Here is a 24229-nt window from a genome sequence, read left to right as displayed (position 1 = left end):
CCCCCACTCACACCTGGAGGCACAGCAGAAACAACTCACAGAAGAGGTCACAGCACCCAGCTCCCACAAGACAGCCCAACCTGACCTTTCCACAACACCACAAGCACACAACAGATTTTACATTGACCGGCTCCACTTGCTTCCCCCCACCCCAGCTCCTCCTTTCAAAGGACTGCTTCCCCCATCCCTCCCACATTGCTAGCACAAACCTCAGCCAGCAGCTCCTTCCACCACCACCTCCAAAGCCCATGCATGGCTCAAGGCCCCTTTTACACCCTGCAGTTTCCCATCCCAGGATTCCCAGCCTCCAGCCCTCCCGCTGCATTTACTTCTCTCCCCCAGGGAAGCGGTTGCTCTTCCAGCAGGGCAGGCTGGCCCCCAGCTACCTTAAAGGGACAGTCCAGGCAGCCAGGGCTGCATTAGGAGGGGTTGTAGCTGCCATGATAATGATACAGAAAATAAGTGTATTAGGAGGATGCTAAAATTTGCTAGCGCTTCCTCCTGCTTCGTTGGTACAGCCTGCTGGCTCTCATGGATTGCCATGGGTGTAGCACAAAGTGGATTTGCTGTTGCAAGAAATTACAAAATCACACCAGTTCCTGACAGTTCTTGTCTGATCTAAATAAAAGCAAGTGGCCAGCTATATATAGTTCTAAYTGACTGACATCTCAATAGCTTCCTGCCTGGCTTTCCTGTGTGTCGTGGTGCATGGTTCCAACTGTGCTTTTTACGTGGGTGTTGCTTTTCTTCGGYGCATCATAACACCGACTTGCAAATGTGGCCACTATCGCAGATGCCCTCATTTCGCAGGCTATTCTCGTTGTCGCAGCCCAAGGGACAGAGATTTAGCAGGTGCTGGAAAAATCAGGTCCTGCCATTTGAAATTAATGGTAGCGGAGGGCCCCTTGCACAGCTTCTTACAGACTCTAGTTTGTTATGTTCATAAAAGCCGTCCATGAGGTCAGTTGTCACTCTTGTCTACATTTTACAGTGAGGAAAAACAAAGTTGTATGAGGTGTGTGTGAGTCTGTTCAGGTTGTATCATGGTTGTTCAGGTCCACACAGAGCTGATGCTAAGAAACAGAATTTAATTCCACAAGCTACAGTTTGGAGTAAGAGCTTAGCTATGCCCAGAAGACCCTGGACTGGGATACTGGCAACAGAATCAGTCACAGTTGCAACAGGACAGAGTATTTTTTTAAAAAAAAGTCATCATTAAAAAGCATTAAAAGTCATCATGCTCTAGGGCACAAACCTGCTCTCAGGCTTCAGGAGGTGACTTTCCCTCATGGCAGGGACTTCAGAAATTTCTTCAAGAGCAGCAAATAGGGTCCATTTGTGACACTGAGGCTTTGCATGAAATTGGTGGCATGACCTGAACCAACCTTCTGATCCCTAGGTTCAGTCTCTTACTTCTCTGAGGGTTTTCTCACTGTTCTTGGAGAAGATAACCAGTCTGTTTGTAACATAACCACCTGTGAAGCAATTGGAAACTTTGTGGAAGCTGTCAGTGGTGGCCAATGTCTTTCTGCCATCTCATTTTCACCTGACTGCATGGTTTTTCAGGTGTGTTCCATTTGTTGTGACTTTTTGGTCCTGGGCTTTCCAGAAAAGGGAATCAATTCATTTGGGTACAGCGTCCTTACACCTAAACACTGTTTCACTCAGGTAGCTAGTGGAAATTAGTAGCATATGAGGAGGCAGAAAGCCCTCCACCCTCCAGTGCTCACTCAGCACTTCCTCTTCCTTGACTCGTGAGCTTGACTCATGAGCCTGACTCTGCACTCAAAATCAGGAGCTGAAATCCTCGTCCTTCACATCCTTCAACCCACTTCCCTGGGACATGCCCCGTCCAGGGACCACGGACCAGGTTGAGGCCTGGTAGACCTGACAGTCCTCCTATCTCAGAAGCTGRACATGAGGGATGCATCTGCCCAAAGTTTGTTTTTTTTGATGCCTGGAGCATTAGTAAAGGAGCACAGAGGATATTGTTAGGATGCTGGCTTTGGTTCCAAGCACAACTCCAGCTAGTGTTTGAGCTACAGGGTGTTCACATTTGCTGTCTGTGTTCCWGCCTGGCAGGTCTGCCAAGCCCCTACTCTGCCTCATTTCATGAATTTGACTTAAGGGGCTTCACAATTCAGGGTTATTTGTACTGAGCCTGAAACAGTTCACTCTAGTCCTGTACCCAAGTTGCAAACACCACTCATGGCTTCCTGTTGTGGTTTCCTGCTTTAGTAAAATGCCTCCTCCGCTGAGTCTGCTTTCCCTTCCTGTTCTCATCACAAGGCCATTTCTGGGCTTAATGAAGACAACAAACAGATAGGTAGAAAAGAACATGATTGCTTTAAGTCCAGCTCCCCACAGGTCTTCACTGTTGTACTCTAGGCAGAGCAGGGTATGTGCAGCTGGATGGTTTCTCCTGAGCAATTTCCTCTTAACCCCTATTCCATATCTACTGATACCCAGCACGTATCCAGTCAACCTTTTCCTAACGCCAGTGGGCCCGGAGGCTAACAGATGGTAGCCCTCTTTTTAATGCTACTTAGCAGACTAAGGCAAGCTGGCTTATAACACGAAGCAGGCTTGACCCTCAGCCAAGTGACAGGTCCAGCCCGTACCTGAGAGAACAGGCCAGTTCTGAAACAGCGCAGCAAGACCAGTTGATCGGGCAGTGGCTTTTTCCACTGTGCTCAGAAATGAGGGTTACATTGGGAAGAATCAGGGCAAATACCCAGAGAACTGGCCACAGATCTGGATTTTCTTTACTTTGAATGTGGCTGACGCATTTGCGGGAAATGCAAAGGGAGACAAATATTCAGCTCTTATTGGGGTCAACATTTGCACAATGATATAATCAAAGATCAGGCTCCAGAGAACAAATGAGACCCTCCAAATCTGGTAATGTTTCCATTAATCACCGGAAATTAGCTTCAGTTTGTGGGTGGGATTTTAGACGATTTGATACCAAACCTATAGCTCTTTGGCAGAAGGGGCTCTGCAATGACTCAGTCAACAAAGTGTCGTCTCTCATTGGATTTCTACTGAGAACTGGCGCCGCAGCAGCAAGGTGGTAGGTTCCTTTCTGTTTTCAGGCTGTTGTGAATCTAGGGACTCCAGTAACATTTACACATTTCAGCTTGGCATAGATAGTGGGATTTTACTCACTTTGCAATGACTGACRGCCGACTGAGCTCCGGCTTTCTCTGGCATATATGCAGGACGTAGAAATAGGAATGAGAGTATTGGCCAAACTCATAAACCAGACAGAGTCAGGTATTGTGGAAGAAAATACATAAAATTTATCAAGAAACAATTAGAGGAAGGTTTTTCCTTACTCCTGCCAGCTAGTGGTTAACGTCCATCTAGAAGCAATAGGGTTTATCCTTTAACTCCTGTTGCGTTTGGTGCACTTGTGTATTTAAATGTTTTTCAGACATTTAATGTCTGTCTAACATCCTAATCTTAATCCAGCTAAGATTTGGCCTTAGTAGGCACTAATGGCAAAACTAATTATTCAGAGAAGAAAAGAATTTCCTTTTATTGTGAGCACGGCTGGAGAAAAAATGGTAGGAAATTGGAGCTAAAGAACTTCAGGATAGATGTAAGAAGCACATTTTTAATAGCGAAGGTAATTAACCATTGGAACAATTCACTGTGGGTTTTGGTGGATTCCTTATTGCTTGAAATCTTTAAATCATTGTCAGGTGGCTTTCTGAATGTGCTTTCTGGCTCAGTTCAGGGCCTGATATAGGAATCTCTGTGTGGGATTCTCTGGCCAGGAATATGCATGCACCCTTTGCGTCTTTCTGTGTGATATCTGAATTTACCCTAGAGATAGGCAATTGAGGGCTGAAGAACTTCTAGACAGATAAGTTTGAATTCTAGAAACATTCATTTGAATCCCTCTGCAATACTACGTTTCAGGAAAAAAATTTGCTTCTCTATCCCAGGTCCAGCACTTGCAGCGTGTGAGCCGACCCAAGCAGTCTCAGTAAGCGTGCAGAGATGCCTGATGCTGCAGCTCACCTGCCATTTTACTACGGCAGCATTGCCAGGTCAGAAGCCGAGGAGTACCTCAAGCTGGCAGGCATGTCGGATGGCCTGTTCCTGCTGCGGCAATGCCTGCGCAATCTGGGGGGGTACGTCCTCTCCATGGTCTGCAACCTGCAGTTTTATCACTACTCCATCGAGCGCCAGATGAATGGTACCTACGCCATTGCGGGGGGCAAGGCGCACTGTGGGCCAGAGGAGCTCTGCGAGTTCTACTCAAAGGATGCCGACGGGCTCTGCTGCACCCTCCGCAAGCCTTGCAATCGCCCCAGTGGCGTGGAGCCCCAGCCTGGTGTCTTTGACAGCATGAGGGACAATATGGTGCGCGAATATGTCCGGCAGACATGGAAACTAGAGGTACTGGCCACTGCCAATGCTGGTGTGGGACTGTGCAAGTAGTACTTGCTAGGGGCTTACTGCAGCTTGATACTCTGATCTCCTCTGTCTCTGTTTTCCTCCTCTTATACTAAATCATGGTCTTTTTATTACTAGAGCAAGGTCCTTCTCCCCAGARGCTGCTGACATTTAGAGGAGTCTTAAATCTCTCATTTTTTTCAGTTTCRTCTTCAGAAACAGGTCTAAACATCTTCCTAAGCCTTCAGATTCTTTCTCCTAACGATTAGTGCTGTGTCTGCTCTGCAGGGCATTAGAGTTCACAGCAGACTTTACAAGGGCATTTCCCCTTGTGCCATTTGCTCCTTTGCAGCTCACTGGACATGCACTGTAGTTAGACCATTGCTCTCTGCATAAGGCATCTGTGCCTCTGTTATGTCATGTTGGAGGTACAAAGAAAACAGACTCAAACTSTTGCTCCAGTTTTCCTGACTGTTTGAAGTCAGTGGAGGTTTTGACTATGAGACTGAGGTACTGGATCAGGCTTGACATTTAAATTTAAAAATAGCTACAGAAATTCCCACACTTGGTTGTACACTGTAATATATAATGATACAGACAAAATCTGTAAATGGTCACATTGGCAGCCACGTAATTAATTTCCTTCTACTGACTGCCACCTCAATAGTAGCTACTCAGTCATGTCCGTCTCCCTTTCAGAAAGATGGCTCATGCAGGCTCCTTATGGATCCTCTCTGGGAAAGATCTCTAAATTTGGCCTATTTTAGACCAAAGGTGCCTGACAAGGTGAGATCTTCTATAGGTTGTCTTCGTGGAAGCAGATTTGTGAATGCTGGTAGATAGTGAAAAGGATATTGCCATCTACTGGCAAATGAAAAAATGCAACTCTTTATTAGATGTGTGGGGCTAGTAAAATTAATTTTGGGTATCCCACATGATTTCCAGATTGCACTGCTCTTGACAGGTTCTAGTGTATGAGGACAGAGAGCAACCAGGAAGGCAGAGGTACCAGAATGGGCTCCTCCTCTCCCATGAGTGCAAGGCTGAAAGACACCCTTCGATCATGACATTGAGATCCCCCATATGAACATGGTGATTCTTCTCTTCCCTTACCAGCAAGTCAACAGTCTGCAGATGCATTCAAGAGATGAGACCAATTTAGATAAGCGACTAATTCTGTTTTTCAGGAGAATAGAATTCAAGCCACTATTGCTATAGGCATGATTAGTCACAGGCAGTTCAGTTACGAGATCTCCTAAGTTTCCTGTGCCATCTGTCAATGAGGATGCGAAATAAATCATATTGAAGCCATGCATAACCACAGCAGAGCTGCAGAGGGTCTCATTTCTCACCTTCTTCCAGGGGGATGCACTCGAACAGGCCATTATAAGTCAGGCTCCGCAGGTGGAGAAACTCATCGCCACCACTGCCCATGAGAGGATGCCCTGGTATCATGGTAACATTGCCCGGGATGAAGCTGAACGGAGGCTCTACTCTGGAGCACAACCTGATGGGAAATTCCTGTGAGTATGCAAAACCCTGGGAGATGCCATGATCCCTGTGCTCACTACCATTTCCTCACCTCCACTACCCTCTAGTTTTGTTTCACGTGACTGTTCTTGAGAAGAGGCTTAGCTGGATATTGTCAGACTCTGGTTACAGATCTTTCAAAGAGAGGGTCTGACACCCCAGACCTATTATCACCCAAACAGTGTCTGGTCTCCAAGAAGAGCCAGTCTTGAGCTTTATGTGTTTCTCATATTTAGATGTTTGTATTAAGTATGCTTGTTAATGCACAGGTTGATATGAGATATAGTGTTCAGTGGAAGAAGACATTTCACACTGAAATGGGGACACTGTATGGCCAGGCAAACACAGGAGAAAGCATTTGCTCTGCTAGAGTAGGGACTCTATGCAGGCATCTTTGAAGAGGTGGGACAGCCCTGAATTTAATTATTTCCTGAATGAGTTAGGAAAAGAAAGAATTAGCTGGACAGGATGGGGGAGAGGGGCAAGAGTATGTAGGTGAATGGTGTTCATCCTCAGGCAGAGGAGTGTCAGGAAGGTGGCAATTCTAACAGTGAGGTCCAGGGACACCTTAGCAAGTGCCTACCCAGTGACTTGCCACTCTGCAGCCACAGTAACTTGGAGGAAAAACCTAGAATTGTTTTTAATAGTTCTCCTTCCCACCAGGCTGAGAGAAAGGAAGGAAAACGGCACCTATGCTCTCTCCCTTGTCTATGGCAAAACCGTGTATCACTATCGCATAGACCAGGACAAGTCTGGCAAGTACTCCATCCCTGAGGGAACCAAGTTTGACACACTCTGGCAGGTAACGTACTGTGAAATGGTGACCCCACTGGTGTCCTAATAAGGTGAAGGCACTTTTCCTTTGATATAGCTGCCCATGCCTTGGGGGACAGGAAAGGCTATCTGAAGCTTTAAAGACTTTAAGATCATACATGTACAGTTTAGCTCCTTCCAGAAAACCCTTATATTCTCTGGATCTGGCTGTCTATCAGCTCACCTCATTGCATGCATTTCTGTGCGACAACGTGCACTCCTAGCTATGTAGATCTAAGTCTAGGATATCATAGCTGCTCTGAAATAGCACTAGCCTTACCACTGCCTTCAGAACTGACACTAGCCTGGTGTCTTTCCAAGGAAACAGGAGGATCAATGCTCTCCATTCTTAGCTTTAAGCCAGGATACTTGAGATGGTCATATTGATTACACCTGCACCCCATCAGCAAATATCAGACATGCAGCTGCAGCACTGTCCCATGTAACCTTGGACTTCTGCCTGCAGCAAGTCTTGATGAAATTGTTTATCCCAGTCTGTCCCTCCTGTGCATCCCCCACACTGCTTCTGGACCTGAAAAACTGTTGTCTGTGGATTGCAACTTCATTTTTCAAGTGACTGACCTCTGTGCAAAGACTAGGGGAGGCCAAAAGTCTTGAGCCAACTGCCAAAATCCTTACAAGACTGAAGATCCAAGTCCCAAGAGACACATTCTACCACTCCAGAGGGTCAGGGGCTTCAGGGAAATGTTCAGAGGCAGAAGATGGCTGTAATTCCCCAGCAGTCCCACCACCCCAGGAAGTGATGAGGCAGGGTTTTTGGGGAATGTGATTTGGCAGTGTCAGCCTCAATAACCCCAGCAGGATCCCATAGCCAAGGGTTCAAAGCCCTTGTACAAGCAGAGCCCTACAGCCGGCACACATGGTCCAGCAGCTCCTGGAATGGCTTATGAATCACGTGCCCCTCCGGACCTGCTCTCTGCAGCTGGAGTCTCCCCTGGGGCATGCACCACAGTCATTTTTCTCTCGGAGCTGCTACAGAGAACGTGCACCAACGTGTAGTCCTGGGCAGGGCTGTCTGGAGGGTGATAACTCTGTTTTGCTGAAATTTGCAAACTCCCGGGACTGTTTTCACTCTGAATTTGAATGAAAACAAAGACTTTGGGGCATTTTTTTCAAAATGGAACAGTGCCAGGCATCCGATTTCAGATGAAATCTGAGAGCACATGGGAGGGGAAGAGAAAGACTCTGCAGTCTGGTGCCTAGGGGCTGGTGTGGTAGTCTCCAGCCATAGCCAAGTCCCTGCTGTGCTTGAATCAGAGGGAACTGCAATGAAAAACTGCCCTGGATCCACAGAACTAGCCCTGGGATTCCTYCAGGAAAGTAAAAGGCTTCTCTCTCAGTCTTTATTGAACACAACATGTCTGTAAAACCTTTCTGGATGCAACAATAATGAAATTGCACCGAAAATATCCTAACTAGCTCTACTACTGGGGATTTTTCTTTTGTCCTTCTTTGGTTTTTATTTAACATCCCAAGTTCTTCCCAGCTCTGGCAGATATCAAGGTATGTAAACACTTGTTCTAGGAGAGCTCTGTGTGAACAGATAGGAGAGGAGAGAAGGGAATATTTGAGGTCCTGTCTGCCATAAAACTGAGAAAAAAACATTACCATAAGCCGCAAATGTTGCTTGCAAAAAAGAGATGATTTTCTCCTTTCAATAATCTCCTTTTCCTGTGATTCCTTTCCCAGCTGGTGGAGTACTTAAAACTCAAACCAGATGGACTGATATTCTACCTGAGGGAAAGCTGTTCCAACCCCAATACACCAGGTGAGTTGACATTTGTGAGTGGCATCTGTGGCCTTGGTTTAATGCCTGAGTGGGGTCAATTTGAGCTGCACCAATACAAATTTCCTTCACTGTGTCCAAACTTCTTGCTCAAATCTGACAGCGAAGGCTCCACAATCAGCAGGAATGGTGGGGTCTCAGTTCTTCTGACAGCCTGGGCAAATCATCACTTAAAGGTGACCGGTGAAAACGGCCACTCTCGAGGCCTGGCTTAGGATGGCCAAAAGACAGCAAYAGAGCTGGGAATCAATGCTGCAAAGTGATTAGGGACATCTGGTGCCAAACACATGGCTTCTAAAAATGAGCTGCTTTTTAGACAGCAGGAACCAAAGAATCCCGCAAGTCTGGCTCCTGCTGGGTCTCTCAAGCCAAGCACCCAAAACCATGGGTTACTTTGGTCCTGGCCCAAGTGTCACAGATCTCTCTTCAGAGACTGCCTATGGGACCGCAAGGGCTCAGCCAGTCCCTGCTTTGTGACCATCAGAGAATACAGGGCCCTCCAGTACGCCTGCACCTTTGCTGAAGGCTAGTCTGGGAATAATGTCCATATCCATGCACAAATACACACCTTTTATGGCTCAAGTGGTGAAAAAGGGCATTTGTGTGGGTGGGAATCAGACCCCAGTGTCCACACAGTCTTTCAAGGACTAATGCTCTGATCCTGCTTGGGGCATAGGCAAACAGCTAACAACATCTCTCTTCTGATTCACAGCTTCTGCAGCACCAGTTCCACCAACCCACCCCTCCGTGAGCGTAAGTTTTGGGGAGAGTTCTTTTTACTGGTATCTCTGTGGTTTAATGTTGTTACATTTCAAGCTTGCTGACCAAATTCTGCCTTTCTCTAAAAGGCAATAACTTGACTGGAATATATTAAGGACAGCTGCAACATTGTCCCCTTTCCAGCTGGGATGGGGATGAGGAATAGCTGGGCACAGCTACCATCAGAGCTGAAAATGGTTTCCATTCATATTGTGCTCCTTGCAACATTTAGACCTGTCCTCGGGGAGCCCTGTCCTCCCTGCCCTCCTTGCCAGGCAGAAGCTAGGAAGACTTGTTTGGATTCTGGGAACACTCAGCCTTGCTGCTGGCCACTGGCTGCTGGCCCGGTCTTTGTGCTCCTTCTGCATCCCTGGCCTCTGGGTATGTCTGCACTCAGTCACCACTCTGAGTGCAAAGCAGCGTTGWAACTAGCTAGTTTGGCCTCAACAAGCAGCCCATCCCAGAGCTGAGCAGAGGCTAAATCAAGACCTGAGCATTTACCCATCTTCTCAGAGAGCTTTCATGATCTGTGATGGGCTCCCATGTTGTGGTGACTCTGCTGCAAGCAGCACTGAAGTTCAAAGCTGTGCTGGATAAATCTGTACCATATTGCAGTCACAGATCTGTGAGTGTCTGTTTTGGGCTCCCTGACAGTGGATACAGTGTCCGCGTTTGCTCACAGAGGCCACTCTTAACTGTGGATGGGCAGGCAGGTGTGCCATCTGCAAGCTGAGTTGTCCCCTGGCTTTCCTTTGCTCACGGTCTCAAAATGAGCTGCAGAAACCTGGCCCAGGATGACCCCAGCTGCTGCAGGAAACTTTAGGATGGGGGAAGCAGAGAGGGAACAGAACAAATGCAGTCATGTGTGCATGCCCTCACTGCTTGGCTAAATACAGACCACTCACCACTTCGCTCTGCACTGTCCGTCAACCAAGTTACAGAAGGCCGATGGTGCACTCAGAGTCCACAGCAGTGAATCCCTCCTGGGTCAGACCCCTGCTATGGAGCTGCAGTGGGGGTACATGCCAGCCAGGCCTACAAGGGAAAAATCAGCTCAATACCACCCTGATGTCTTGTGCCCACCTCAGGGTTCACAAAGGCAATTAGAGGAAGTCACCAACTGGGACTGTGTTTGGCTGCAGAGGGTCCCAGTCCCTTTCCTTCCCCATTGCAAGCTGAAACAGTAATTTCCCTTGTATTGCATTGACTGCACTACACATTTTATCCCCGTTTGTTTTCCAGAGGCAGCTTGGGACTCTCAATGCAGATGGATACACACCGGAGCCTATAGGTGAGCATCTCTGAAAGCCTTCTAACAGTACAGATTAGGGGTGGGCACCATCAGCCAAGCTGTAAGACAGGACATGGGGRTGCTGCAGAATCCATGGGGGCTGGCTGACATATCCATACCACCTTCTAGCCAAAGAGCTGTGCTACAAAGTGTTTTTCCTACAAAGGTACCCAGGAGCATCCCTTTTATTTCACAGGATGCTGAGGCAGGAATATTGCTAGACTGTTTGGAGGCACCCAGCACCCAGTAAATCGAGCCCTGTCCCATTCCTCACCTTCCATCCTGCTACAAACCCAATTAAGTACACAGTGTGTTCAACTACATTTCAGTGGAATGAAGTCATGCATGTGCTCGGCTCCTGCAAGACAGGACATGTGGAGAGGGAGTGCTCATACACTCTCTCCATCCTGAATCCCCCAGCTGTAAATAGGAGAGGCCACAGGCTGCAAAAGGAAGGGAGATGCCCAGGAGGGAGGCTTGAATGCTGGAGCATGAATGAGAATTGGTCAAGAGACTAGAGAAGACCTTCCCAATCAGTGAGAGGGAGAGGGATGGGGAAGGGTACCTCACTTACAGCTATAAATAACTGTATCTTTTGGGAAGGTGCAGGAAAGTCACGCCTTCTACCAATGGACACCAGCGTTTATGAGAGCCCTTATAGTGATCCTGAGGAACTGAAGGATAAGAAACTCTTCCTGAAGAGGGACCACCTGATGATCGATGAAGTGGAACTGGGGGCAGGAAACTTTGGCTGTGTCAAGAAAGGAGTTTACAAAATGAGAAAGTGAGTGCTGCTCTGAAGGATGCAGAGGAAGAGGGTGTTTCAGGCTGAACTTTGAGGTGTCCCCAGACATCCTGTTTCTAGCTAGACAGACTCTAGAGTAATAATGGGGCAGAGGCATAAAAGAGACATTGGAAAGTCAACAGCAGCTTTCCACTGACTTTCAGTGACAACCCCAAGGTACTGGGAGTGTCATCTGCACTGCATGTTTCATGGCATCAGACTGCCATTTCTGGAGGCATTTGCTGGGCTCAGAAGAGCAAGTCCATGCTTCTGAGGTCATCTTGATCCACGTCAGGCAAAGGAGAAAGACCGAGATGTGTGATACCTGGCTCTATCACTAGCTTTCTGTGAGACCACAAGGATGGCCTTTCTCCACTTTGTGCTTCAGTTTCCCCCTTGTAAAATGGCAAGGATGATGCTGATCTCAGTGTGTGACCTGCCTTGAGATCTATAGATGGCAAATACTAGCCCACACCAGTAAGGGTGAGGAGATAAGATTTCATTATTTTTCTGGGTGTTCCTTCTCTTTAGTCTTCTAGTAGGTCTGGGATAACTGGGAGGTGCAGGTCTCCACCAACAGAGACTAATGAGATTGCAGCTGAGAGGTAAAACAGTATCACACAGAGGCGTTTTCCATTCCTGTGCAATGTGCTCTAGGTGACCCTGCTTGAGCAGGGGGGTTGGACTAGATGATCTCCAGAGGTCCCTTCCAACCTCAGCGATTCTGTGATTCTGTGATTCTGTGATACATGAGTCAAGCTGCTGCTTAATTCATCTCATGTGTGATCCTCTTGCCCCCTGTGCAGGAAGCAGATCGATGTGGCCATCAAGGTGCTGAAGAGCAACAACGAGAAAACAGTGAAGGATGAAATGATGAAGGAAGCGCAGATCATGCACCAGCTGGACAACCCCTATATTGTCCGCATGATTGGGGTCTGCGAGGCAGAGTCCCTGATGCTTGTGATGGAGATGGCTTCTGGAGGGCCACTCAACAAGTTCTTGGCTTCCAAGAAGTGAGTACTGAAAAAAACATGGCTGGCTGATTCTCTGCGCTTCTCATCATACTCTCTGCTGTCAAGGGAGCCAGCTTTGTAGGTAGGGGGAGGCTAATAACAGCAAAAGGGGATTTCTTTTCATGTGAGGTAATAGGGACTGTTGCTTCTGGAGCAGAAATGTCTATGTTCATTGTCTCTTGCAGCGAGAAAGCTCAGAGGAGACTGTGGTGGGTAGAGTAATGACAGGTCCTTGCTGGCCAACAGTTTTATTACTGCATTGTCCTGTCCTCCCCAGAGATGAGATTGCAGTCAGCAACATTGTGGAGCTGATGCATCAAGTATCCATGGGGATGAAGTACTTGGAGGAAAAAAACTTTGTCCACAGGGACCTGGCAGCCAGAAATGTTCTGCTGGTCAACCAGCATTATGCCAAGATCAGTGATTTTGGACTCTCCAAGGCTCTTGGCGCTGATGACAGCTATTACAAGGTAAGTGTAAGCACAGCAAAGAATCCAAGAGAGGGAGCCTTCCTGCCCTGGGGCTGAGACCCCCAGGGATAGKGGGTCTGGGCTATTCCCGGGAGCCCTGCTGCATGACCGCATCATATTCTGGCCATCCTTGCTGTTCTGACATTAAAAGGGGCTTTGCAAAACTCCAGCAGAACAAGGAGGCAAGGAGGAAATTAAAACAGCCACAGAGGCAGTGAGGGGGGCGCAATGCACTGGAATGACATGAGAGAGGAGACCAGAGAGGAGTGAGAGCAGAGAGCTGAGAAGAAAAGGCAATTCTGAATGAGTCAGGGTTGATCCTTCTGGTAGTGTGCACATTATGCAGGGCCAGGCTGCTCCCCACGGGGTACTTTGGGTGCTGGAGGAGAGGTGTGGGCACCACAGGAGGGCACCCTTCGCCCAGGGATGGCCAAGCTGGAGCTGCCTATGACAGCATGCTCTGGGCTCTGGGCAGGGGKTTTTCCTGCTGTGAGTCCTGCTGGCAGAGCTCCAGCCAGCTCTGCTCCCAGAAGAGCTCCTGTTCTCAGTGCTCAGCTGTAATGCATGCAGGCCTATTTCTAACTTCAGTGGACTGAAGCTGCAATGCCCAGGAGCTGGGAATGCCTCGAAGCAGCTGTGCASGAGGCAGGTTGGTGCTGTGGTGGCTCTTCCGGCTGCTCTGCTGGCCCTGAGCTGCACACTGAGGGCAGGAGGGGCTCCAGCTAAATATGGCCATGCACTTATGGGGGAAGGCTGCTATTTGGATCAAGTTCTGAAGCCAAAAGCCACAAAATGTGTCCCAGCATCCCAAAAATGTTCGCTGGCAGTTGGAGAAAAGTATGCTTCATTTGGGACACACACAGAAATTCATTTAGGGTACTTCTGTTCTCATCCATTCCAACAGACATGCAGATCCCCTTCTCTCTGATACCAGGGAGGATTTTATCCCCTTGCCATATTCACCTGGAGATCCAGTTCCTTACAGCGAGTTACAGGCAGTGACCTTACCTAGTATCTCAGCTTTGAAACTGTGATGTATTTAATGCCCAGTCTGGATTCAGGTCCAGATTCAAACAGTCCAGATTTGGTATTCAATCCTTTAGAAGAAATACAATAGCTCAGGTTGGATTGAGATCCAGCCCCTGTCTGACACACAAGTTATTTCATTATAAGGCTCTGGTTATTAGTCCTTTGTATTGATTTTTGCCTGTTATTCTCACTCAGTACTGAGTGATCACATTTGATTCAAGCACTTAGCAAAGCAGATTTTAACAGAGCACACTTGTGTCACCATCTGTCTCAGGATACAAACATTCTTCCTTGCTTTGCTACAGGCCAGGACAGCAGGAAAGTGGCCCTTGAAATGGTATGCTCCGGAGTGCATCCTCTATCACAAGTTCTCCAGCAAGAGTGACGTATGGAGTTATGGTGTGACCATGTGGGAGGCCTTCAGTTATGGGCAGAAACCGTATAAGGTAAGGCACAACTGGATGTGAGATCTAAGCTGTGCAACAGCCTTCTGCAAGATAATCACCCTGCCCAACTTGGTGCCTGTCTCTTACGTGCTGGGAAAACACAGCCCATGGCCCCATAGTGCCTCGACACATGTCAGTCTAGTGGGGTCACTGGCAGATGGAGTAATACAACCAGTGTCTGGGCCATGAACCCTAGGAAGTATGTTTATTCAGAGCAAAAACAAGGTGGCCAGCAACTAGCAATACAGACTGGGCTGGGAGTAGCTTATTGAGTTTTTCATCTTTCTGATACAGTTAGTGAACTCAGGAAGAATTTCTGGCATAGTCTGAGGAAAAAAACATGCTTGTAGATCCATAAAAGCAGCAAGGAGAACCAAAGTCTCTGCCTCTGCCCAGCAACTGGTTGCTTGTGACATTYACCCAGTCTCCCTGCATCTGAAGGAATTCAATTGTTTCTGCTCAGCACAGCCACAGTGCCAGCCTAACAGATATTTGGGAAATGCCATATTGACATTTAGTGGTCAGCAGCCTTGGAGTCATCCTCATGTTTACCACCTCAGTGGATCTGTCACAGTTTGTGTGGAGAGGAAGAGCAGTGGAGCAGAGTGAGGAAAACCAGTTTCAGTTTGGCTCATGGCTCAGGATTTAGAGCAATCCACCATGGATGGATGCCTTACTGCAGACTGCCACTCTCAAACAGGCTGACGTGCATTGAAACTGCTATTTCTTGCTCCTTGAGTGGGTCCTCTGACCACTATGGGACAGAGGTGAAAGGAGAGCAACTCACTTGTATTTTATGAAAGGAGCTAATTAGACTGCTTGGATCCTGTGGCTTTGTGTTCATTTCAGGGAGATGAAACAGAAAAAAACAAAAACAAAAAACAAAATTCATTTGGGTATGAATCAAAGCAGATCTTTTATTCGATCCTTCCACTAGCTGAGCTGAAAAGCCTGTTGTTCAGCCACTGCTCTGCTCAGGCTTGGGAGGGGGTGGTGGGCTGAGCTGGCCACAATGCGAGACATCGCTGCTGGGTGCCTGGGCTAAAAACACRGTATGCCTGTATGGGGTGTGCTGCGCACAGCCTCAAAGCACTACCCTATGCCCAGCTCAATGCCTGTTAGAAGGCCAGTCTAATCTGCCTCCTCTGACCCTCTTGCCATTCCAATGCCTGTTAAAACATTTTCCCCCTTGATCCTCCCCTAGAAAATGAAAGGCCCTGAGGTCATCAGTTTCATAGAGCAAGGCAAACGCATGGACTGCCCCACGGACTGCCCGGCAGAGATGTACACCCTCATGCAGCAGTGCTGGATCTACAGGTAGGGTTTTCCCTAGCTCATCTCTCCGCTGAGTGGCAGGTCCATTGGGTTGCAATATAAAGCTAATGGTATCTCTTGCTCTGGTCTTATTCACCAGTCCTGATGAATGACACACATTTCTTTAATATCATTCCCCTCCTTTTGCCTGCAGCAACCCTGGAAGATGTCAGAGCCTCTTGACCTTTGCCCCTCTCCATCCCAGGGAAAGTCTCAGCTCCTCATTTGAGCCCTGATACAACTGGGCAGCTGTTCTCTCCTAGGCTTGTCTGTGCTTGGTATCTTCTCCCTTGGGTCCTAGCCCACTTTTGTCCTTTCTGCTCTCTCTACTTGTTCCTTTTTTTCCTTGCAGATGGGAAGAACGTCCAGGGTTTCTTTCTGTGGAAAACACAATCCGCTCCTACTACTACAGTATTGCTACCAAGACAGAAAATGGGTCAGAGACAGAGGACAAGTCAAAAGCAGCTTTTCATTGAGCCTTCTTCTCTGCCCCTCAACACATACTCCGCTGGACTTCTTGAATGGGACCTGGAAAGGCTCTTTGCAAATTTCTTCTTTAATCTCTTATGACGGTTTTGTTTCTCAAGTAGTCCCAGAAATAAGAACTTGGGTCTGCCACAACAGACATAGGAACTCAACCATAACTCGTGTCTCCACATATGAAGAGCCAGTAATGATTTACATCTCTAGCCTGACCCACACACGGGACAGTGCAGAACAGCATTGTAGTTCCTTCTTACACACCTCCAAAACCTCATCCCAGGACCTCAGTGCTTAGTGCCTGCCAGGCTTACTAAGGATGAACTGTGTTGGCTCCAGCAGACCTGGATTTCTCCTGATCTCTTAAAAAACAATTATTTCCCAGGAAACTACCAACTACACATTTTGGGTGAGGTTTGCACGTGGTGGGACACAGGAGAAGGAGCCACTGCATCCCCTTCCCCTCCACTCTAGGGCAGGAAGGAGCTGGTGTGTTGCTCGCTGCCAGCAGAGATGGGGAGGAATGCTGGGGAAGAGCTTCAGCGTGCCACCGCTTTGTCCTTCTCCCACCCTGTCAGCTGCAGTGTTTGCACTCCTGGGCACTGCATGTCTGCCTGTGCAGCACGGGGCACAGTGTACGTCACCCCTGCACTGCCACTGCCCTCCAGGCTGGTTATGGCTCCTGAAACAATGAAACCCCCAGGCCAGGAACCATTTATTGCTCACCTCCTGGATCCCCACTGGCCCTTCTGTGCTATTCAAATGAGCATTTTGCTTTCAAAGCCTGAAAATCCCTATAAATAAACTATTCTATGTTTTTTTTTATCATACATATGGCTTAGACTATTGAAGTACCACAGATGTTTGCAACTGCTTTAAGCTGAATAGAAATTATTGTAGTTTCCCCCTCCTAAGCCAGGGTTTCCCTCCTTGATGGTCTCCCATCTGGAGTCACCAACTAGGTTACCCTTGGACTGACCTTCCTCCAGAACTGAAGCTCTCTGGCAGCTAATGGCATATACTGCTGCCTAGAATTGGAGTAAAGCAGCTCAGCTGAGTCCACTGTGGAAACCTACCTACTGAGGCTTTTACTACCAGGAGCAGCTAATGTTTTGGGGTACCCACCTTGAGTTCTCTTCAAAGGACTTTGAATTCTGAAGGGATGGCCATCAGCATATTGCAAAAATGAGACCCTCTGAGGATGCTTCAGGGTTTTAATGGAGCAGTTAATCCTTGGAGCCTTGCATGGAAGCAATGAAAACAGGAAAAAAAARGTGCCTTCCTTTTCATTCAATTCTAGCACTATATGTAGCAAAATTGACACTTCCTGCCCCCCCCCCCCACTCCAACTGGGGTGACTAGTCTAGCAGGGTGAGAAATGTTGTGTAACCACAGCCCCTTTTCCAGAACACTGTAGGTATACACCAAACTCTATCAGTAACCTTGCTGGTACTGTGGCGCCATCCCCCTTTGGGAGTGGGCAGCATGGTAGTGTGGGGACACAGGCAAAGAGGCAGAGCAAATGCTGCCTGTGTCCAAGGGTCATATTATGGCACCCAGGGATGTTTCACTAGTGCTGTCACTATTTAATGGGGCCATTTGATCTGTACCCCAGTTACCCCATCACTGGAGGAGGACCACAATACTGATTCCCCATTGGAACTTAGTGAGTGCTCTGCAGGCTTCGTCCCATCAACATGTGCAAAGGTTTTTGAGCACCTCGGATGAACAATATAGAGAGAGTGGAGGGTTTATGGTGGGAACTGTCCTTCCTGAGTTGCTCGTAACACTGAGGAACAAGCCCCTCTCTTGGGACACAACTGCAGTCAGAGACACGGTAATTTCTGGTCAATAAGAGCAAAGCTGCCCTCCGAAAACCTCCCTCCACCTTCTCCCAGAAGTGACTCAGAAACTGCAGGCCCTCCCCTGACCCTGGGTGCAGTGGAYGACCCATGGGGTGGGGGGACAACTGTGGTCTGCAGTGTTGCAGAGAGTGGGTGTGAAGGCTGGGGAAGTAGAGGAAGCAAAAGATCAGAGCCCCGAGATACAGTGAAAAGGGAAACTTATCTCTCACCATCTTTCAGCATCTGAAAGCCACACAGTAGCTCACACAGTGTACCTTGTCCTGGAGGTAAAATAAACAGCTACAGACCAAGCCAGGGCACAGCCCTTATCTAAAACCTTAATGGGAGGTGTGTTTGATCTGAAGGTAACAGTTCCTGGGGGACATTCAGGTATGAGACCTGAATTACCCTCTCGGGTACACAAACAAGTACACTGTTTAAGCAGTCAGAGAACCTAGGTCCAATGGAAAACGTAAGTAAGCATTGCCCTCTCCTTGCTTAGACTACAGCCCCCCAGTGACAGCAAGTATTTACACACCAAAGCATTTTCTCTCTCAAGCCCAYTAGCCCATCCAGCATGCTTGAAAACTATGGACATATTGCCCCCACCAATAGATGGGAAAGTAGATGCATCAAAGGAGAAAGTAGTCTGTTCATGTTTGTGCAGTGAATTAGCGGCAGAAAGAGGAAAAAAATTATCTCCATGTCATGTTTTTCTCCCASAGAAAAAAAGCTTATTTTGCTGGAAAGAGGTGGTTCTATGCACTTTTTGTTTGAAAAGCCCAGCCAAAACATTTTGCTTTGACTTTTTTTCTAAACAAACCATTTTCTGGTGTGAAATGATTTTTCATATTGAATTTTCAGCTAACTGGTTGGTGGTATTTTTTCAAATGGGGAAGGGAATACAGGGAATGCATCAGAGAACTTGTGTCCATGGAGGAGCTTCTGATTTAGTTGCTGGAAACAATTAMAAGCGAGCATGTGTGCACACAGTCAGTGAGGTGCCGGACAGGATGTAAATCCCTCGAGATCTCACCAGAAGAGTGGAGAGCAGAGGTTGTTCCTCTGGAAAGCCAGCTGGGATGTGGATGTTTTTCTGGCTGCTCCAAGAGCATCATAAAATGTCAGGACTTGCTGGGGGAAAAAAGAGAGTGAGACAAGCAGGACCTGARGTCAGAGGACTTTGCGACTCATATGTTTTTGCTGGGACAGCTTTGGTACGCAAAGGGCCTGACAGTCACCCCCAAGGGTAATCTCCTTTGACTTCAGGCACTGCCTCCCTCCTTGGCATCCCCAACCTGCACTCGCTATGGGTCAGAAGGGGGTCAGTCCACCCAGTAAGATGCCTCTCCAGGTCCCACAGTCTGGAACAGCTGCTCTTCTTCCCATCTACAACATGGGTGTATCTGTCTCTGTCCTCCCTCCTCACTCCCTGCCAGCAGGTCTAGATACTGAAACACTCTTCTGTACCTCTCAGTCTTTTCACTGCCTGATGCCAGAGCCACTGGGTGTTTGAACARGAGCTGAGTCACTGATAAGATAAAGGCACAAGCTGTAGTTAGCACGGACTCAGAGTTCAATGTTATGTGGCTGATTCTGCCCTCCTGTAAACTCCCTCATATTCTCTCTTTCTTTTTTGCTGTCCCTCTGCCTCCCTCCTTCTCTCCCCTTTTTTCCCGTTTTCTACTTGAATCTTTAAAGCRCTTATGATTCTTGCATTCTCCATACAGTGCAAGGGCAAGGATGAACTACATCTTTTAACTAAGTAGCCACAGCGATACTGTGAGATACGATAAAATATCAGTGATCATGTCTGATCAATTCTCTATCATATCTCTGTCATATCGCCAATGCAGATCTATCACATTCCAACCTATCTTATCACCGATAAGCCTACCTTATCACCAGTACATGCAATTGCGCTGTCTTATCACAAGCACATGCTCACCTTTCTATCTCTTCCAGCTATCTAGGCATTTTCACTTCGTTCAGCAACACGTTAACTACGTGACTAACCCAGCTCTGTTCTCATTAACCTTTGTTTCATATCTGCAAGTAATATACCGAACAAACGCAAAAGTATATTTTCAACACTAACACTGGATATTTTTCCCTTTCAAGAAGTGCTGTCTGTGCCCCGCTGGTGCACCGCATCCCACACAAGGAGGGATGAGGTTCCCCAGGGCAAAGCTCAAYGCTGCCGTGGGAGTCCCTGCTTTGCAGCTGGGCTGTCCTCTGGCCCACCAGCCTGCCCAGCAGTTAAACTATTCTCTTTGGGCTGCTTTCTGGGTCTTCCACGGCCCATACAAAGCAGCCTTACGTATTTCTACACAGCACAAAAGGCAGAACTAGGAGCACTGGGCAGGTGAGGAGAGGGAACCAGCCCTAGGGAAGAGCATTGGAAAGCTCTGTGGGTAGCTGTCCCTGAGCTGCCCTTGCTGAGGATGGGACCACGATAGAGATTAACTGTTACAGCACTCAGACCTGCTTCTGTGCCTGAGTTGCTCAGAAGCAGCAGTTACAGTCTAGGGAAACAGCATTTTTGCATTTTCAAGATCCTGCTGGATGGTTCCAGCTGTTGACAACTTGGAGACATGGCCAGGACAGGGCACAGGCTTATTTTGTACAGACCCTCTCTTCATAACCCTTTTTGTTAGGAAATGTCTGGCAASTGTGAAGTTACAGAATGCCTTTGGTCCTGCCTTAACAAGATCCATCTCAAAGTCCGATTTCTTCATAAAAATCAGGTGAAATATTGATCCCCACACTGTCCCTTTCTTTCCTTCCCTGACATGAGGGCAAGATGGGTTTGTTTCTAATTACAGCAGAGGGAAGTGAGACAAGGGAAAGGATATGACTCATCAGTGTTTAAACAGAGGCCTGGAGGAAAAGCCCTGTCCACCTCTGTCTGTTGTCACACTTTGATCTTTAGAGGATGCCTTCTCTGAAGGTTCAAAAGACTTTAATGGTTCAGAGAAGCTGAACAAGCCAAATGATGCCCCAGCCTCCAGTACAAAGAATGCCATTACATACATCAATATACTCACTCAGCAATGGCAGAGAAGTAGCTAAGTCTCATTGTAGTGGCTTTTACCAGTTGCCCATGAAGAAAAAAAGGGCATGCAAGGCACAGAAAGATGCAAATCTAGATGATTTTCACTGGCAAGAGGAATGCAACTGATCAGGCTGCCTGTCTATTTCAGGTACTAACAATGAGCATCCAAGTCCTAAGGAAAAGAATCTCTCTTCTTGCAGCAGGAGGAAATTACTTATTTTGCCACCACGAAATCTGCTAGGGCAGGGAAGACTTGAAATGAGCCAAAAGGGCTTTTCTGTCTTTTTTTCCTCTAATTTTTTAAATATTACCTTGGTTTTGCCCATCAGATAGAAACTGGGTGCTGTCAGAGCAAAGTGTGCATGTGTCTTCACAAGTTGTTTTTTGATCAGTAACAGGAATCTTGGAGAGCAAGGGAGGTGCTGGTACTGGCTGAAAGGCCATTGGCAAGTGGTAGGAAATTTAGCACTGCTCATCTCTTCTAACTGCATATGATCCCGTCTGATAGGAGTATGCATATGGTGTGAGACATAATAGGCACAGAATTTGGACACCAGTTCTGYTTTCATGTTAGCTCCTGAGTCCCTTCCTTCATGTCAGCATTTGAAGGTAAGTTATGTCTCATCCTGGTCATTCATTACCTGGCAAACTCAACAGCAAGAGCCCATTCAGCCTATTGGGCTGAGCAAGGAACAGGCTGGGTGAGCTAGGTGAGRGGGGCAAAGAGCTCAGCTAGGATTTGGAGCCCAGGACTACTTACAGCCTGCATGAATGCTGTATTGAAATCTGTCAAAGCATTTTATTTGTACAGCAATTAACAGCCATTGATTGAAAAAGCACATTATAAGGGTAATTAAAATTCCCTAAAAGATGTAACTGAGGAAGAGCAAGAAGTGGCTGGCCTAAACTCACAGCAGGGGTGCTGAGGATAGGCGTTGGGGCTCTGCCTGCCTGACCAGCTGAAGCACGCGCAGAGTCAGGCTGTGCGGAGAGAAAGAAAGTGCAGAGAGAGGCATCTGCTCTCATACACACACTATGTCATGAAGAGAGGTTATTTTTGTCCCTAGCTGCCAGCAAACAGAGCATGCAATGACAGGTGGTTTCGACAACTGATTCTCTATGCAGTTTTTTGTGGCCTTAAGCAATCAGCTTTGGTCAATGTAAGGTGTAGCTCTATTCAACTTTTATAGGCAAACGAGGCTACACGTGGCTGATGTTTCCACTGCGGCTCACACAGCTTCTTCAAGGCTTCTGCTCTGGTAAGAAGGTAGTTTCAGGACCTTGTTCCAAAGCCTTGAGGACTTGATGGTACCAAGAAATCTGACCGTTGATCTGAGGTCCACTGAAGTCCCATCCTCCCTATTTTCTCAACTCACCTGCCCTCCCTGTCTGTGATCTCCACCTAGTGCTTCCACTTGTAGAGCAGTGCTCTGGGACAGGGTGAAATAGCCTCTCACCAAGCAGAGAAATTTCAGTCCAGAGTAATAAGTTGTTGAAAGGTTAAGCAAGCAACTTATTTGGTAAATACATTTTACTATTAAATTAGTCTACTAAGTAACCAACCAATTTGTTGTTGCTGTTGTTGATTAAGGACTGTTTTTCTTCTTTGGTAGTGTGGCTGGTATATTGGGCTGTCAGCTGCATTGTCTGGGCAACAAGAGAACACACAGCTCCAGAAAGAAACACTAAAAACTAAAATGGCATTTGATTCATTTCTGTCTTTTTTTTTATTGGATATTGTCAGAAATTTTGAAAGAGGGTAAAATACAGGCTCATATGGACACTCTTTGTAGGTCCATATGGCAGTGCCAAAGTGGAGGATGTTACCAAAGTGAAAACGCTGTTCTCATCTCTTTCTCTGTCTACCTCCGTCTTCATCACATGCTCCCCCCATCCTTTTAGCTCTCCCCTTCCCCAGCCTGTGGGAGCACCATATGGGCCAAGCCTTCAATCTAGGACAGACAGCTCAGCTCAGCAAGGGGCTGAAGCCCATGCCTGCTGTGCAAAGGCTGGCCAGGTCAACAGTCTCCGGGAAAGGAGATGGCACTGGCTGATAAACTCAAGCAGTTTCCTTCCGCTGGCAGAGCTGCAGCGAGCCCTGCTGTGACTGAAGCAACCTTGAATTCTGGCCTGAATGGGCTGCAGCATTCTTTATATTTGATTTCTGTTTCACATCAAAGCCTGCAAGGTCTTGCCCTCCAGCAGAGTCCTTGCGCACCTTGCCATGCAAGAGACTGCACCTCGTGCAGGGCTGCGCAGCAGCTGCTTCTCCAGAACGAAACCACCCACTGCAGGCCCAGCAGCTGAACTACTGCTATTACTCACAGCTTTCTTCTAATAAACTAATCAAAGTTGTTGTTTTGTCCCAAATACTCCCATCATTCAGAGCATGGTTGTGCTCTTCCTAGAGCTTGCACGTGCATGTGCTTGTCTGTGGAGCTGTTTTAATTCAAACTGTCCCAGACAGAAGGCAGCAGGTGGTCTCACACACTCTGTCTGAAGGCTATGGATTTTTGTTGCTGAGAACCCAACCATGTCTTGCATCAAAAAAGAAATATATCACTTGCAGATTCAGAAATAATGGTGGGCTTGGTGTGGCTCAGGAGGGAAAAACCAAGGCTACAGCAATGCAGTGCTTGGCTTGTGGTTGTTGCCCTCACTGTTAAAGCCATAAGCTTGGGTGCTGGACCCATTTTGGTCAGGGGAGAGCTAGTTAGCTTGCCGCAGCAGCTGTGGTCCCTCTGACATGCAGAACAGATGAAGCGGCAAGTCACAAAGTTACTCATAACCTCTCTCTCAAGTGTTGGGTGCCACTTCCTAGCTTAGATTGGAGTCCAGGTGCACAAGGGTCCCCATCTGTAAAGCAGCTACCAGCACCTCTCTGAGCTAGGCCCAGTGCTTGCAATCCTGCAGAAGTGGAGAGCAGCAGTGCAGCTTTGGCTCAGCAGAGGGGCTGCTGGCTGTCACCTCTCACGTGAGACCAGAGCCAGACATGGCTGCTCTTCTCCGCTCTGGTCTGCTCAGGACCTGTGACCTGCAGGTAGAAGCTGGTAACTGGTGCATGGCAGAGGGGAGCAAAAGGGAGCTCCTGTGTTGGGAAGACTTCTCAGCACTGCTGTGAGATGTGAATATTCTCCCCACAAGGATGAGAATCAACATCCTTGTGCATGTCATAACTTCCACTCAC

The 24229-nt window shown here is 47.6% G+C and overlaps 1 protein-coding gene across 4 annotated transcripts in view; it reads left to right on the top strand.

The window, feature by feature from the left end:
* Positions 1-16973, top strand: part of LOC112972325 (tyrosine-protein kinase ZAP-70) — a 31136-nt gene extending 14163 nt beyond the window's left edge. Inside the window, exons 2-14 of one of the 4 annotated variants that reach the window (XM_026078689.1) lie at positions 2991-3073; positions 3954-4410; positions 5770-5930; positions 6601-6739; positions 8461-8539; positions 9270-9310; positions 10559-10607; positions 11217-11391; positions 12198-12404; positions 12682-12874; positions 14209-14349; positions 15554-15666; positions 16016-16160. In XM_026078689.1, the coding sequence (XP_025934474.1) occupies positions 4009-4410; positions 5770-5930; positions 6601-6739; positions 8461-8539; positions 9270-9310; positions 10559-10607; positions 11217-11391; positions 12198-12404; positions 12682-12874; positions 14209-14349; positions 15554-15666; positions 16016-16139 (1824 nt within the window). In that variant the 5' untranslated portion in view covers positions 2991-3073; positions 3954-4008 and the 3' untranslated portion in view covers positions 16140-16160. Of the gene's footprint in view, positions 1-2990; positions 3074-3953; positions 4411-5769; positions 5931-6600; positions 6740-8460; positions 8540-9269; positions 9311-10558; positions 10608-11210; positions 11392-12197; positions 12405-12681; positions 12875-14208; positions 14350-15553; positions 15667-16015 lie in introns of those variants that run through there. The other 3 variants (XM_026078685.1, XM_026078687.1, XM_026078686.1) reach the window with 3 other exon arrangements.
* The last annotated feature ends 7256 nt before the right edge of the window (positions 16974-24229 follow it).

This window comes from Apteryx rowi, unplaced genomic scaffold (assembly GCF_003343035.1).
Source record: "Apteryx rowi isolate R43461 unplaced genomic scaffold, aptRow1 scaffold_482, whole genome shotgun sequence".
Classification (NCBI taxonomy): domain Eukaryota; kingdom Metazoa; phylum Chordata; class Aves; order Apterygiformes; family Apterygidae; genus Apteryx; species Apteryx rowi.
This window is presented reverse-complemented; position numbering and strand designations above follow the sequence as displayed.